We start from the raw sequence: 16,119 nt of genomic DNA on the forward strand, positions 1-16,119 counted from the left end.
TCTCTTTTTCTAGCCATGTCTCTTTCATCTTCCCCTCACTTTTGCAATCTGCTCTGCCTTTGAAAACTTCTACAGAGCAACGTGACAAGTGTGAATGGTTTCACATCCCTCTGTGATAAAGCAAAAACACCTAAACATGGCCTCGGAGTTCTGTCGGCCATTTATCTAAGAAGAAAGAAGAAAAGGGGACGTTGGGAGGTTTTAAAATAAAACGGTTTCAAGAGAACAGGAATACAATGAAGGGGTTGAGGTATAAATGATGTAGTTATTCATTATAGCCGGATGCTGTTGGGTTGGTAAATGATGGCAGGGTTATTATCCTGACAGATGGAACATGTCTGCGAGGTGGTTGTTATATGGCTCATGCCATTTTTATGCTTTTTATAGAGTATATAAACCAGTTTTCTAATTGTTTTTTTTAGAAATTTATCTAAAGTCAATTGAAAATTGATCACAAAATTATGCCAGTAAGTTAAATCGTGTGCAGATTTACTGTAAGTTTTATTATGCAGCTCTGCGATGAAAATGGCTTTTGCTTTAGTTAAAGGAACAGTTCACCCAAAAATTTTAATTCTGTCATCATTTACTCACCTTCTAATTGTTCCAAATCTGTATAAATGTCTTTCTTCTGATGAACACAGAGAAAGATATTTGGACAAATGCTTGTAACCAAACAGTTCTTGGACCCCATTGACTATAGTGGGAAAAATTACTTTATTTTTTTGTTCTGTTAAACACAAAAGAAGATAGTTTGAAGAATGTAGGACAGCAAACAGTCCGGGGGCACTTTTGACTACCATTCTCATTTTTCCTACTATGGTAGTTAATGGGGTCCAAGAACTGGTAGGTTACAAGCATTCTTCCAAATACATATTTTCTGTGTTCATCAGAAAAAAGAAATTTACACAGATTTGGAACAACTAGAGAGTTAGACATTTTTGGGTGAAATATCCCTTCTTCTACTTCTGCTCTTCTGTTCTGCACTGTAAATTTCTTAGAGTTCTTAGAGAGCCGTTCTAGGAATCAAGGGTGTTTCTACATAGATGCAGATTGTATCTGTTTAGGAAAGTTTTAGTCATTTTCCCATTTGCTAGTTGGGTTTATTAATACAGTTTTTGAATGTGTTTACTCAGCGTTGGTTTGATCATATTAATTATTCACAGGAATAGATAGTAAAAAACACTCAAAAGAAAGTACTCATTTGTTTTTCTGCTTTTTAATAAGAAAAGAACATTAAGAACATACCATGAAACAATCAACCACATATAGCAATATATATATATTAATATCACGACACTTATATTCTAAGACCAACCATCAAAAAGCTGGGTTTAAATAAACATTGTTTTTTACAACTAAACAGTACAAGAACATAAATTCTGACCTGCTTTCTTACAAAATGATAAAGGTTTGCAAGAAGTTTGTTTATGACGTGATGGCTTGGCATTTTCAATTAATCTGCTTTTAAATCTCTTAGGAGGTTAGATACGTCTAAGACCTGAACACCTCATGGCAATTTGCATCATTTTCTGGCGTAAAAGCATTGTTGTTACCAAATGATCTCACCCCTTGTACTAAGGGGTCATTAGTGCAAACTATTGTATGGAAATGACCCAAAGTACATTGTCTGCTGATCTTAGTAACAGCAAAAGCTGAGCTTTGCATACTTGACAGTGGAATTGTTGCAAACTGAAATGATTTTCAACTGACCATATTTCTAAAAAGAAACAAAAAAATAGGGTTTACCACAGTTTTTGTCAAAATGTTATGTTGTCAATATGGCTATATTTACCTAACAAAAACCTCCATTTAGCATATACAAAACTACTTCATTAATGGTGTAAAATGAAAAAAAAAGTTATTTCTTCAGCTTCTCTAAGGAGCAAGCACAAAGTATACAACTCTCCTTCAAGGGAAAAAGTGTGCACTGTGTGTAGTGCATTTAAGCTGAACATGACTATTGCTGTAACACAAGACATAGTTTCCCTGTAACACAGTAACACCTGCACACAGCAGTAACCTGAACTCAAACATGCCGCAATCATACCTACGTCCTCTAATAATCACATTATTTAATGTAACTTCAAAACACAAAATTATAAGATATATTAAATTCTTCCCTTCATAAATAAATGCCTGACTCCTGCTCCCCGAAACATTTGCAAACAGTATATACACTTTGCATCATTCGTATACATCTCCTGTGTTATAGTTCCTGAATTTATGAGAGTTGACCAAACTCAACAAAACAAGAACGCAAAATTAAATTTGTCTCTGAAAAGGAATGAGAAAGGGTTCGCCCAAAAGCTTTTCTCAAGAGTCTGCAGAATTGTTTGGGAGATGCATTATGACGCGTTCAGGACAGACCTGCTGTAGAGGGTCTGGTAGTAGGCACCGGAGTCAATGGCGGATGGGCCCGCATTGTCATAAATCTGTTTGGCGGCCACAGGAGACGTCGCGTAGCTGTTGTAAGCCATCACCTGGTCCTGATACGACTTGAGGTCCATCTTCTGCTCATTGGACATGAGGTTGGTGATGGAGAACGGGTGGTTGAAATTGTAATGAGGATCCATGGACTTCAGCGGGTCGTTTTGCAGATCCAGGTGCTGCATTGGGCTGGCCAACAGGTGGGGACTGCCGGCCATGCCCTGAGAGTGCAGGTGAGAGCTGGAGGGGGGCATGGAAGAGGTCACGGATGATTGAATAGGCACCGGTGAGCTGTGAGAGAGGCCAGGCGCCTGAGATGGGCAATCCAGCTGCACCAGGTTCCTCTGCTGCTCCTCTGATGTTGATCCAGCATGGGAGCTGTCGGAATGGGCTGAGTCGGCGCCCTCTGAACCCGTGGCAGGGCTGTGCTCCTCCTGCATTCCCTCACCTCCGTGCCCACCCTTGGCACTGCCGCCTTCCTGAGATTTGCTCGTGTTCTTTTTTCCCAACTTTTCTTCAATCTTGAAGCGCTTCTGGCGACGCAGGTAGCAGCCGTTCTCGAACATGTTGCCGGAATTGGGATGCAGCGCCCAGTAGGAGCCTTTGCCAGGCTTGTCGGGCGAGCGAGCCACTTTGACAAAGCAGTCGTTGAAGGACAGAGAGTGGCGGATGGAGTTCTGCCAGCGCTGTTGGTTCTCGCGGTAGTATGGGAACAGATCCATGATCCACTGGTAGATTTCGTTGAGCGTTAGCATCTTACTGCCGGACTGCTGAATCGCCATGGTAATGAGGGATATGTAGGAATATGGTGGCTTGGCGTGGGTAAGAGAGCGACGGTAGGGCTTTGGCACCTCCTTAGTGCGGTTAAGGGAGGTTGGAGACGGGTAACTGATCTGGGACATAGGCTGACCCATGCTCTGGTAATGGGAAAGGGGACCCAGAGAGGAGGCAGACGAGCCCAGCTGGGACAGAGAACTGGGGTTCAAAGAGGAGCCTACCGGGGACAGGCTCATGTGGTTGGGGCCTCCACCCATGCTTGTCAATGGGCTGCTGTTGAGAGGTGCACCGGGGTAACCCATATTCATGCTGGATGTGGAACAGGCCGAGTTCAGGTTTATGTAGCTGTTCAAGCTGCTCATTGAGTTCATGGCAGTCTGAGTGGAATACATCTAAAACAAATAAATAAAGGAGAGAGAGAACATTAGTGTTTTCATATCAGCAATTGCTTGAGAACAAAATCTTAATTTATAAACACAATTTTATGCACGGAGATCATTAATCTCAATTATGTAAATTAAATGATGAATGACTATTAAACTTTGTTGCTTAATATTTTATTGCATGGATTTTTAATTGTTTGTTATGGATTTTGCAGAGCGCTTTGTTTGTTTGTTTGTTTTATTTCGTTTTTAATTTTGTTTTACTTGTATATAAAACTAACTAGTGGTTAAAATGAAGATACTGCTCTATGTGCAAACTTAAAAAAAAAGCAAATAAAAAGGAAATAACTGTTATTTATGAGTTTACGAAACCACAAGTGGCAATATTTTCAATTTACTTGTGAACGCGGTTTTAAAAATTAAAAATAATTTTGTGTTTATGAAAAAAATGGGAACGAGTTGTCTTTTTGAGTATTGACACAAAGAACGTGTGAAAGAGACTGTGGCGTTAAACTGAAATCGAATTTCAAGCTAAACGTAGAATCATCAAAAACAGACTTTATATTTCCTTATTAATGTTAGACGTACATTTACACGTAACCTTATTTAACATGCTAGGTTTAAATGTAACCTTTAGAAATATTTAACAAATGTTATTTTTTTTATTAAAATGAGAAAAGTATATAAAGTTAGGTAACTTCTGATTTAAAGTGGACATTTTTCTTACTCACCACACGTTTTGGCCACGCGTTTAAAAAGAAGAAAAGCACGAAAAAATAAGATTCTAACTATTCATATATTTAACTTCATACACCAAACATAATAAATAATATTTATATGAATCAATAATCCATATATTTGCCTATCAGTCTATTTATTTATCTGCATAAAATGTGTAGGGCCGTATATCACAAATTTATAAGACTGAAGAGCGTTTGAAACTTACCTCACTTGCCTCACTGTAGAAAGCATTCCATTCCGGAATTTCATGAGATTCCATCTTCACAGAGCTCAACATCCCCAAATAAAGTTGTAACTCGAAAAAAAACGGGATAGTGACTGAGGACTAAACCGTGTAAAATTTCCCAAAACACCAAAGACTTTCTGATTCCAAAATCACAAAATCCACATAAAACTAAAGCATGAACTGTAGTAAAAAAAATGTATAACGTTAGTTCTTCTCTTGATTAAAATGCGTTTTCTTCTCTTCAGTCCCTTGGATCAATTAAGTGTTGTCTCATGATGAGTTCTTTCACTCAGTATTCTGTAAACATTAAAAAAAATAATCCTGAAAAAGTCCAAAGCGAAGCTGCCGTGGAGACGTTGACCGTGATGTGTCTGTGTCAGGTCGCTGTGAGTGAGTACTGCAAGAAAGTCTAACCTCCAGGCTTTAAACGCACACAGGTAAGGGACCGCCCCAAAAGCCCATTTGAAAACTGTCCCGGGACTCAGGAAGAGATCCCTAAAGGTCTCTCTTGCCCCCTGGTGTTCTGTATATTGGCCGGCGGACACGTCCGTCTCAATTGTCATCACAAACAACTTCTGGCCTGACTGACATGAAAACGAATAGGATAAACCTATACAAAATAATTCAGGCTTAGATATAATAGAAGAAAATAAAGGTGATGTTTTAGTTAATAAATACAGAAAATGTGCTGTGATGTAGGCTACTTTGAAATTTTGATATCTGGTTACATGTTGGTGATAGAATTGCTTTTTATATTTTTAGTTAACATGACACATTCTCATCATTTTCTCATCATATGGTGGTGGTTGTTTCTGTCTGTCGTCATTGATGTGTTCAGGGCGGTATAAGCTCATCAGGGTTTAAACTCGTCACGGTGGGGGTCCCACATCAGTAATCTGAGGTGCCAGTTTAAAAAGTCGTTAAATACCCATCGGCTATCACTTTCAGATGGGACACAGAAAAAGCGATGAACGGTGATTAATTCCCTATATAGTTTAAAAAGACGACGTCACCCCGTCTTTTCACAAACCTAGATGTGCATTCGTTTCTAACAATCGAATAAATAAAACACAACAATTAAAGGAGTTGAACAAATTTGTTGGGCTAAACCATACAAAATAGATAATAGGCTAAACTCTTTTAATTCTAAAAAAAAAACCATAAGAAACACAAGAGACAAACTGTCTTGATCCGAAATGCTTTCTGGAAAAAGCAGATGGTCTTCTCTTATTTTGTTTTTCAATTACGTGTAAAAAGCAAGTCAGACGTGCACATTGTCTAGTAATTCAGTAGACTATTTCTTTGTATATTATTAGGAAGATCTTCAAACTTTCCCTGACTTGAAATGACCCGTGAAAAAGGACCACCGATGTACGACTCAAGTATGAGAATACACATCTCGTTGTTAGGCGCAGACAGAACATCACAATGTCAATGCATTTCCTAATGGCTAATGAATGGAGATGTAATTGATCAGTTGGCAGGGGGTCGACAGGATTAGTCGCTAAAGAAGACAGCTGACCCCCAAAATGCAACTGTGAGATGTGCGCACAATTAATAGAAATAAAATAGCCTAAACATAAACAAATTAACAATGCACAGATAAATAAAAAAAATAATGACAGTTATTGGTCTTTTCATCAAAGTCAGGTCAACCTCTGTGAAACCATTTACGCGTGTTTCCGAAAGGGATTTCACACGACTTCACAGAATGGACAACTCACAAAATGACATCAGAAAACATCCGTTGTTGCAGTCGTTTGCCATGATGTGAATAAAAGTTAAAATGGCCTGATACATCTAAGAGGTGTCTATAGGCTACATCATTTGGCACGCTTTTCTGCCTGACTTCCTCAATAATCCCTCGCTGTCTTTAAATGGTGTATTGGCGAACACACGTCTGAACATCCTCCTGCTGTCTCAGCGCTTGTCATTGCAATGTAGAGGCGCATCGTTCATTAACACCTCTATAATTGGATAACAATAGTCTTAATGGGTGTCGCTAATGGAGGAAGCAGAATATTAGAAATGTGTTTTAGGGTTTGGGGGGAATCAGCATATGGTGGTGTTAGGCTATATAGCGAGTTCAAAAACATATGCAAACTTCTCCCCGATCTTAATAAAATGTGTTAAATATAGAAAGGCGCACACACACAAAATGACTTTTAATATTATGGACGTAAATCCTTTACTGCATTAAAATACGTACAAGTTTCAACTTTACCATGTGCATCTAAGTTTAAAAAAGATAGAGAGGAACAACTACAAAGAATAGAATAATCTACTGTCCTCCAGTACATTGCGTAAAGGCGTTTTTTGCTATAACTTTTTTCCGTTCTTGGTTAACATGTAGGCTATGGCAAGCAAAACTCTCAAAATAATGTCGTAATAGTATTTTGTAGTATTGCTTTATTATAAAAACAAACTAACAAATGTCTTTTTTGTGAAATGGTTTGCTCGAAAAGTGTGCTTGTGCCATCTTTGTTTAAATATTTTTTTTTATATTTATTCAATGACAAAAACGTTTTTAAACAGGCTTAAATTGTGCAGGTATGCAGTGTAAACAGTAAGTTGGCAATACATTTCTGTGTGTAGCCTACTTCGTAAATAGTGTACCTATCGATTTGAAAAATCAAATTTACTTTGTATATTGTTTATCTTATTATTGTATATCTGTCTGTCTATGTAGACTACTGAACAAACACGGTTCATGATTTAATTGTGCAATGGTTCGATGTGCTCTCGCGCTTAGTATTTCAGCAGCCCTTAAAATCATTATGCCATCTCTTTTTTTTTGTAATTGAATGACTTTGTTCTTCCTGAGTGCATTGTGATATTGATGAGGCTTAACAAGCTGTTCTGTAAGGTTCTCTCTGTTGTTGACAATACATTACAATACTTCCATCTGCTGGACAAACATTACCACTACAGCAAAAAAGCTTCTTCCGATTCATGTTGATCAATTTATAAATCTACATAAATATCCACTTATAATAGTTTTAACTGTCAAATTAAAGTATTTAAAGAACACAGCGGTGTAAATGGCTTAGAATCACATGCTTACCCCACACAGCAGATAAGCACAGAGAGAACCACAAAAGTAAACAAGCTTTAACCTTGAACAGTTTCTGAATCACCAACAGGTATAAAAACAACTCACATAGGCCTACACACACTTTCACAATGATCAATTCAAAGTCCAATTCAGTTCCTCTTACTATTGTGTCAAACTGTTTTGTGTTTTTACATGTGGACTATGAAATGTTTTGACAGCCGTTTTACGTTTTAAACCCATTTTATGTGGTTCGCCTAAATAAAATAATATGAAACCTGACTGCAATACGATGTCTAACCAAGGATATACACTACCAGTCAAAGTTTCATTTTTCTTGATTTATATTTTTCCACATTTTAGAACAATAGTAAACTCATAAAATCTATGGAGTAGCACAATGATAACTTTGGTAATTAGGTTGCAAATAAAAGCATCTAAAAAAACCCGATTATATATTTGCCATCCTTTAACTATTGTTTTATTTAGCTTATTAAGGTCTTACCCTGGGTTAACTTTTTATAAGGTATTAAAATAATTTCCAATCTTTTCAGGGCTCTGATGGCTGCCTTTATTAATTGGTCGAAGTAGTCCATTAAAATAAAAAAAACTTTAAAAATGATTATTTTCTTATAAAGGAAATTGATATATTGGCACAATTATATTTTTGTCTATACAATTTCAAACATTTAAGCATACAGTTTGAGATTAAAAGATTTTCAATATTATTGGAAACATTTCTGTCAAGTGTTTCCAAACTTTTTTACTGGTGCTATTCTGGTAATTCTATAAAAATAAAGAAATTCTCTCCAAATAAAAATGTTTACAACTAGCCCAAATTCCTTAACCACTCAGTGTGCAATGTTTGGAATAAAAAACAATAGTTTATAAACAACTATACACTACGTATATTTAACAATACACCCTAGTAATATAAATATTTGTGAATGTTGAATACCATTCCATATCAAAACAAAAATGATCTGTAATCCAAACCTTTTTAAAAGCAGCAGCCGATTGGATCAGCGTTTTAGTGTGTGTACTACTTGGCTAACATCTGAATGTTAGTCACCACTATTTAACAACTGCAACAACGTCTAGAAGTTTGTGAAAAGTCAATCTTTTAATTTAAATACAATTTGAGCTGTAACATAAAGCCGATTAAACAAAAGTCTTACATAACAGTCCTTTGTGCATTTATATATAGATTTAGTCTTATATATATTTTCAATGACATAAAACAAGACTGAAGACATGTTAAAACAAAATGGAGATCCAAACCTACAGCGCCCTAAAAATATTAAGACACTTAATCTACTCTTAATATTGTTTAGCATTATGTTTAAAAACCACGCAAAATTCGGCATTTGCCAAATGCAACGAAATAAAGACATTTTAAGTGTCCTAATACCCTTTGAAGCCACAGTTTCAGGCCTGCTATGTCAATTCTTTTATCACTTGCATCAAAATGACTTTGTATAAGGTATAATGTATGCCTTTAACAAGTAAAAATGAAAGAAAAATGGACCATATACGTGTAAAGAAACATTTAGCTCTGTTTTATATTAATAGACTAGTCATCGCTTCCAACGCTTTAAAAGCCAATGGGTTACAATACAAAATATAGTGATCTGCTTGCTTGTAATAAAAATCTACTTTGTGTACACCCATATAGGTTTAAATATAGTTCCCAATGTAAAACATTCCTTGTTATCCGATGAAAGCCACAAAAACATTTTACCACAAAAATATATGTCATAGCATCATATGATACAACGATATTTCAGCATGTCTATCTTTGGTATTCTATTCATTCAAAGACTTAGTGGTACATAAAGGGATACGGTATCAAATCTAGAGAATTCACATCTATATAACCATTGAAAGGGATACGTTCATACAATCTACACAAAGTAAAAAACAAAGATATCTATTGTACATGCTGGATCGAGAAGCGGTTTTTAAGGAAGGGCTTTTAGCACTTAGTAATATTCCTGGACTATTTAACAGTTCTATGCAGCATAGACGACAGCAAAACAAGAAGTCTGTAGCTCAGCTGAAACAGTTTTTGTGATTGTAAAGGATGCTGCATTTCCAAATAAGCTTTCCGCTGTACAATCTGCACCTGTCTGGTGATAACACATTCTGTAAAATAACTGTTCACCCCACTGCATCTCTGAATAGCATTGTAAATACGACACAGTACATTAACCTGTTTGTTTTTGTGACTAAGGGTTCTTTAAGCGCTGTAGATGAATCTATATGGGGCGACAAATCTAAGAGACTGAAGTGCAGTGGGGTTTTAATACAAGGTCATCTCTAAAGAGAATAATGGCTGTATGCTCCTCCGTCTCAGGAGGAGAAAAAGTGGAAGGAAGGAAAGGGAGGTAAAAGGAGAGCGGAAGGGAAAAGGGGAGGAATCTGGGAGGAAGGGGACCTGCCCACCAGCAGTCATGTTCCTACTGTTGTGGGCCATGTGGCCATCTTTGGGGCTCAGGAACACAGCTCCATCTGTGTGAGGTTCACATCTGTATGGAAGAAAACAGACACAAACAATTAATTCAGCCAAAAATGATGTCACTATTTAACGTGATCCATTTTTACATATAAATCATGTTAAAATATTCAATAGTAATAAACTAGATTTCAAACCTGCTGTAAGCCGTTATGGGTCTCTTTCCTTTTTCACCTTCACATCTCCTGCCAGGATGGTGGAGATCTCACCTTGCATGAACGCCCACGGCACATTGGAGCCCACAAGAGGGCACTTCTCTCCACTTGGGCAGTACACCTCGCTCCCCGAGCCCTGTCTGCGGATGAAGTCCCGGGTGCAGGGGAAACAGAATTTATGTCCCGGCACCGATGGACACTGGACGAAGTGCGTGTCTTCCAGACGCTCATGGCAGATGGTACAACACAAAGGAGCACCTCCTCCTCCCGAGGCTTCACCACCCGTGACGGAACCTTGGTCACCTCCGCAAGCGAGGGGCACAGTGACGGTCGTGGCCAGCCCTCCCGAACTGCTGCTGGCTGAAGGTTCTCCGTTGCGTGAGGCCAGGCGTCGCTGACCTCCAGGTGAGGGACTGGAGCTGTTCTGGCGGCCTACGTTGGAGTGAGCACCGCTACCGCCCGGGGCATCTTTTGAAGACTGGGTGGTCGTGCCGACGTTATCTGCCACGCTCATGAGCGCTGTGATAGGAGACGGGTCACTACTGTGAGCTCCTATGCCCTCTTGGAGGGTGGGAAGTTGTCCGGCACCAGCCAGTGAGGTGGCGGGCATGTGGGCGGGCATAACAGGGTACGCACTCATAGCCCAGGCGTCGGTGGCCATCCTCTCAGCGCTGTCCAGCTCGGGCGAAGCTTTACGTCTGCGTACTCTGGACTGCGTGGGGCGGCCTATGAAGGCGGGTGGCACGGTGCAGCTGGCATCCAGGTACGGCTGCGGCAGGGTTTCGGGGAGCGGAGCATCTTTGAACGCCCGTACCGCATCGCTGAGAAGCTCGGAAAGGAGACGCCAGTCGCCAGTGCCGTGTCTTTTCTCATACTCCACATACTTGTAGCCCGAGTTGATGACTTTGCCTGTGTCTTTCTGAGAGTCGTGGAACATCTGCTTGACTAACCCTAATATGCTGGAGAACATGTTGCCAGATCCACACGGGTACTCTGTGAAGACTTTCAGCTCAAACTCGAGCATGTGCTTGGCATCGAAAGCAAGCACTCTCCCCACCAGGACGTGGTCCTTTTTAAAACGAACGTTGAAAGGGGTGCAACCGGAGAGGGTGTGCAAAGCGTCCCGAACAGCTTTAGGACGTCCGGCCCAGTCGTCTGCGCGGTGCCTCGTGCTTTCGGAAAGCTCGCCCAGCGCCTCCACGTTTCTCTGCTTCTCCTTCAGCTCTTTTTCAAACTCAGGGTTCATGAAAGACGCCACGCTCATGCCCATGCTCATGCCCAGGGCCTGCCTTTTACTGATCTCGTTTAACATAGGAGCAGAAATGGTCAAGGGGGCACTGCCAGCTCTGGCATTCAGACCAGGCATTGCCGTCAACAGGCCATGAGGGGCTCCAACGAGCCCCTGAGCCATTAAATTGGGTGGCACAGCCCCTACCATAGTCCTTCTGGCATTAGGACTCTGTCTGCTGACCTCCGGAGGACCACCATCTTCTAGTCTAGGCAGCCCGTTTGGCAGTCGGGCGGACACATACTCTCCCCTACCCCTCTCATAACGCTCGGAGGGCGGTCTGCCTGCCTCCATAGGACCCTCCTTACCACCGGGACCGTGTTTACCACCGGGCTGTGGACCCGGAGATCTGCCGTCCTGCATCACATGGGTTCTCTTTAGCTGTCGGGCTGTGTCAATGAGCAGCTCTATTCTGTCCGCTCCCTCGTAGTTCACACACCCTCTACACACCGCCTCGCTGAAGTCCCAGATCATGGCCCAAGGCATCTTCGGCAAGTCGCATAGGTAGCACCATTGCCGCCTGGAAGACGCCTGCGAGGAAGAGGACATGTTTGATAGGCCCTCGCGATCTTGCGTTCGCAAATCCACCCTGTTGTCGTTTTAAAGCCAGCCTCCGAGCGTTTACGATCGACAGATTTCTCGTTACGGACGATTACGAGCAAATCCGTTGGATTTTGTGTCATTCAGGATCGATATGTTTGATGCTTCTGCCAAGTCGTCTGGGCCGCAGAGTTTCTCCTGGAAGACGTTCCGAAAGTTACACAACTCTGACCGGGTGCATTGTGGGAAATGTAGTTTCGCTGGTGCGCTGGAGCCTGTTTTTTCCCTCAATTGACAAGCACAGTCAACGTATACAAAATTGAATGGTAAGGGAATGAAAATCGAAAGGGAAAAACACGCAGTTCTCTCTTATTTGTAATTTTTCGTGAAATGTTACAGCAATGAAATACGATTTTTACATAAATAAATCCTTGCCAATAAAGAATCTCCCATAAACAAATAAATAGAAAAAAGAATAACAAAATAAATGTTAATGACTGTAGCGACATCGTTTTCTTTAAAGGAGGTAATTGTATTTACATACACATTGGGAGACATCATATCAAAAATGTTCACAGATGGAGATGGGCAATGTCTAGTAATAAGTCATTTATTCCCAGTGGATATAGTTGAACAGTTCTTACAAATCACTTTTCAAGCAACGGACGCGGCACAAGTAAAAAGTTAAGACAATAACCATCCATTTACGTATTTAATTTTTTTACGTATTTCAGTAATTTTATTACATTTTTCATAGCAAGATTCACTCTAAAAAGAACAACATTGATATCACCTTGTATGTTTGTGTGCAAAAATATTAACCTAATCATAATGATGTTTTCTCAGCTAAAAACTATCAATATAAATAAAGAGACGTGAATTATGGAATTTGCCTTTGTATGTTATCAGACTGCAATACCCACTGTACACTGCGGGTGTGACATCACGTCCGTTATTCACTTCGACGCGTTTAAAAAACTTCCGGTGTTACATACAAATGACGCGCAGAAGACCGTTCTATGTAAATTTTGGAAACAAAGCACTTGTGTTTACTTGTAACTGTTTTACTGTGTGTATAAAATAAAGCCCATGACTGTTGATTCTGTAGCATAACATTACAATCTTTACAAACTTGCCCATTTGCGTTCGATAGGAAACAGCATTTATGAAATAAATACTTCATATTTCTCATAATTAAAAACAACAAAACTTTAAAATGTATATTATCAGTGTACCCTGACGTCAGCAAAAAAAAAAAAAAGTTTCGTATGTTGCTTATGGTATTGAATGTTCTTTCCCATGTTGTGTGTCGGGGACACGTTGCTTTTCCAAAGTTTCCTGCGGTGGCCGGTCTGTGTTCTCGGGTGGTCTGTCTGCAGATTTATGGCAGTGCTTACAAACAGTGTACACTCCTTGGGTTAGGAAGAGGACAGAGATGATGCAGTAGTAACCTCCATATACAAGGAACTGTAATAGAAACGAAGGCACAAATTTAGGTGAAATATAGTTTAGCCTATACAGAAATAAATAGTCAAACATAGTTTTCATTTTTTTTAACTTTCATTTTTTTTAAATGTACCAATATTTAGTGCAGTATGATCTAACCTGTGTTACAATGTCCAGTCCCAGTGCTGAATTGTCCACCACAATAGCAGTAAGTATAGTTTGTAAAGTAAGAGCAACAAAGGTGTTTATGCCAAAGGTTAGAGCATAACATTCCATAGAGAGGTTAACTGCTATCTGAAACCTTTGAGAAGAAAAAAAACACACGTCACAGAGAAATGATGAAAAATGTATAGCTTGGATGCATTGTTGCTTATAAAAGCGTGTGCATAACTATAGATCACGGAAATAATGATTAACCTACATTGTCATTGTGATTAGGAACATGTAGGAGGCTTTGAAGATAGCATAACCAGTGTAACACAGCCAAATGTTATTGGTGAGACCCATAAGAAAGACACACCCAGCACCTACAGCAGAGAATACACCCAGAGAGAGCTCACCCCACATGCCCCACTGTACTCTGATATGGCCCACAGAGAACGCTGCAGCTGCACCTGTTAGAAACATGACTCACAATAAAGGAGATGTCAGATCTGAGAACAAATGAATGAAGCATAACATTTTCCAGTACAATGTATGGAGACCTTTTATTCGGTCTAATTTTAGTTATGTTGACTTTGCTTTAATGTTCTCTGTCTTTTCAAGACATAAAAACACAGAGACATTGTCTTCTGATGGAATTACAGTAAAGTGACTACCAAACCCCCACTGTTTATAATTGTTCAAATTGCTTTCTCCCACACAAACTGGGAGAAATAGTCCACAAAGACAACCGATGGTGGATTTCTGTTCTATAGATGATTTAACCATGTTCTACAAAGTGCCTCACCTACAAGTGTGCAGACCGCCTCCACTCCACCATTATACACAGATGACGTACTGGAGGGCTCGATGTGGTCCCACATCAGCTGCACATAGTTAAAAACCTGCCCGTATCCAGCTGTGGCCAGAGCCCACCAGAGGGACCACTTTAGCATTTTCATCGAGGAGTAGGATTCTCGAAGACTCTCCCACATTTGCCTCCCAGAACGTTTAACGTTTTCCCAAGCACAGCATCTTTCCTTGGCTTCCTTTCCTCCCTCAGATGCCTCTTCATCCAGAGTGTCCACAGACACCCCAACCCCACTTTTGAAAAACATTCTATTCTTGGGCATTGGCAGGCTTAAAGAGATGAGTAACGCTACCCCCATGAGTCCCAAAGTGATTGTGTTTATATGGAAGTAGCTTGTATCGGCCAATGATATTAGCAGCTGGCCTAACGTGGCTCCAAATGTATATCCAGTCAGCATAGCACTACGGACATATCCTGTAGCTTGCTGATAGCGTTCTGGCGGTATGACGCTGTAGATATATGAAAAGTAGCCCACCTCTGTAGAGGTGACCATCGCAAAGTTGAACTGCAGGTAGGTCATGGCAGTCAGGCTGTGTGCAAAGCAAAGTAGCACGTAATTTATGACTAGAAAGAGACCTTGAGTTACTATTATGGGTTTATATCTTAGGAAATCTGTTAACAGGAAAACTGGGCAGAGAAGGGACAGATATGAATATGTCCAGATAGGAAACAGGTAGTTTGTTACCTGCATGAGAGGAAAGAAGATTATTCCTTGTTATTTGACTAAAAAACTGCATGGGAGTTAGAATTGAAGTGCTGTGACTACAAGAAGTAAATAGCAAAACACACATTATTAAGGTAAGACAGACAAATGACTTTGGAGCATGTGCAGCATGAGACATTGTAATCATTTTGTCTCACGCGGCTGATGGTAAATAACTGATAACAATAATGTGGGACCAATGTACCATGCAAATGGTTTGTATAGGGAAATATGTTTTCATCTTTTGTAAGATATTAACCGTACAAAATCCAATCAAAACTAGACAACGGGGAACAATAGGGAACACATGTGCTCTGTGTACTGTAAATGCCGAATGGTTGTTCTGAGCCAACTCTTATAATATAAATGAAATAAAAAAGCATTTCTCACCACTTCCTCTGAAATGTTTTTGGGCCCCACCAGGTAAGGTGTAAGAAAAGGCTCTGCCGGTCTGCAGTTGGCAAAGAAACCATAAAGAGAGAGTATGGCCGTGGGGAAGACCCAGTCTGACCTCCTCATGTCCCCCCAACATTTCATTCTTCCCTTCACTACCAATCTATCTCTTCTTCTGTTGTTTTGGTGTATTTAATGAGATATTTTGCTGTGAAGTGTAGAGTAGAGTCCAGTCCCTGATTTTCACAGCATGAGATGTGCAAGGTGGGTAATTAAATGTATTTATGATGGGGACTTTGATCTGCATGTTTGTTGGTGGTTGTGTGTCTGTATGTGTGTTAATTCTATTATATGTTATTATAATACAGGATTTAGACAAAACAGTTATTTATTTACAGTAAATCAAAAGCAACTATTTTACCAATTTTATTTTAAATATAAAGAAAAGTCACCGATTAGAT

General features: G+C 39.8%; 3 protein-coding genes across 3 annotated transcripts; all 3 read right to left on the reverse strand.

Annotated features, from left to right (window-relative positions):
- Window positions 1-1,207: 1,207 nt before the first annotated feature.
- Window positions 1,208-5,213, reverse strand: foxa3 (forkhead box A3). The gene is made up of 2 exons (XM_057348117.1): window positions 4,534-5,213; window positions 1,208-3,596 (listed from the first exon to the last, which is right to left on the reverse strand). The coding sequence occupies exons 1-2, from the start codon at window positions 4,603-4,605 to the stop codon at window positions 2,346-2,348; spliced, it is 1,323 nt and encodes a 440-aa protein (XP_057204100.1). The 5' UTR covers window positions 4,606-5,213; the 3' UTR covers window positions 1,208-2,345.
- Window positions 5,214-8,164: 2,951 nt separating this feature from the next.
- On the reverse strand, window positions 8,165-12,323 carry irf2bp1 (interferon regulatory factor 2 binding protein 1). The gene is made up of 2 exons (XM_057347373.1): window positions 10,259-12,323; window positions 8,165-10,134 (listed from the first exon to the last, which is right to left on the reverse strand). The coding sequence occupies exon 1, from the start codon at window positions 12,111-12,113 to the stop codon at window positions 10,272-10,274; it is 1,842 nt and encodes a 613-aa protein (XP_057203356.1). The 5' UTR covers window positions 12,114-12,323; the 3' UTR covers window positions 8,165-10,134; window positions 10,259-10,271.
- A 1,055-nt stretch (window positions 12,324-13,378) lies between these two features.
- slc19a3b (solute carrier family 19 member 3b) lies at window positions 13,379-15,823 on the reverse strand. The gene is made up of 5 exons (XM_057347378.1): window positions 15,656-15,823; window positions 14,500-15,247; window positions 13,972-14,164; window positions 13,710-13,851; window positions 13,379-13,571 (listed from the first exon to the last, which is right to left on the reverse strand). The coding sequence occupies exons 1-5, from the start codon at window positions 15,800-15,802 to the stop codon at window positions 13,380-13,382; spliced, it is 1,422 nt and encodes a 473-aa protein (XP_057203361.1). The 5' UTR covers window positions 15,803-15,823; the 3' UTR covers window position 13,379.
- Between the last annotated feature and the right edge of the window lie 296 nt (window positions 15,824-16,119).

Source organism: Triplophysa rosa, linkage group LG12 (assembly GCF_024868665.1).
Source record: "Triplophysa rosa linkage group LG12, Trosa_1v2, whole genome shotgun sequence".
NCBI lineage: Eukaryota > Metazoa > Chordata > Actinopteri > Cypriniformes > Nemacheilidae > Triplophysa > Triplophysa rosa.

Coding starts and splice junctions, on each gene's coding strand:
- foxa3 (XM_057348117.1), bottom strand. CDS start 4,605: ATGTTGAGCTCTGTGAAGATGGAATCTCATGAAATTCCGGAATGGAAT. Junction 3,597..4,533: donor TCTACAGTGAGGCAAGTGAG/GTAAGTTTCAAA, acceptor TATTTGTTTTAG/ATGTATTCCACTCAGACTGC.
- irf2bp1 (XM_057347373.1), bottom strand. CDS start 12,113: ATGTCCTCTTCCTCGCAGGCGTCTTCCAGGCGGCAATGGTGCTACCTA.
- slc19a3b (XM_057347378.1), bottom strand. CDS start 15,802: ATGAAATGTTGGGGGGACATGAGGAGGTCAGACTGGGTCTTCCCCACG. Junction 15,248..15,655: donor AAAACATTTCAGAGGAAGTG/GTGAGAAATGCT, acceptor CCTCTCATGCAG/GTAACAAACTACCTGTTTCC. Junction 14,165..14,499: donor GGCGGTCTGCACACTTGTAG/GTGAGGCACTTT, acceptor TGTTTCTAACAG/GTGCAGCTGCAGCGTTCTCT.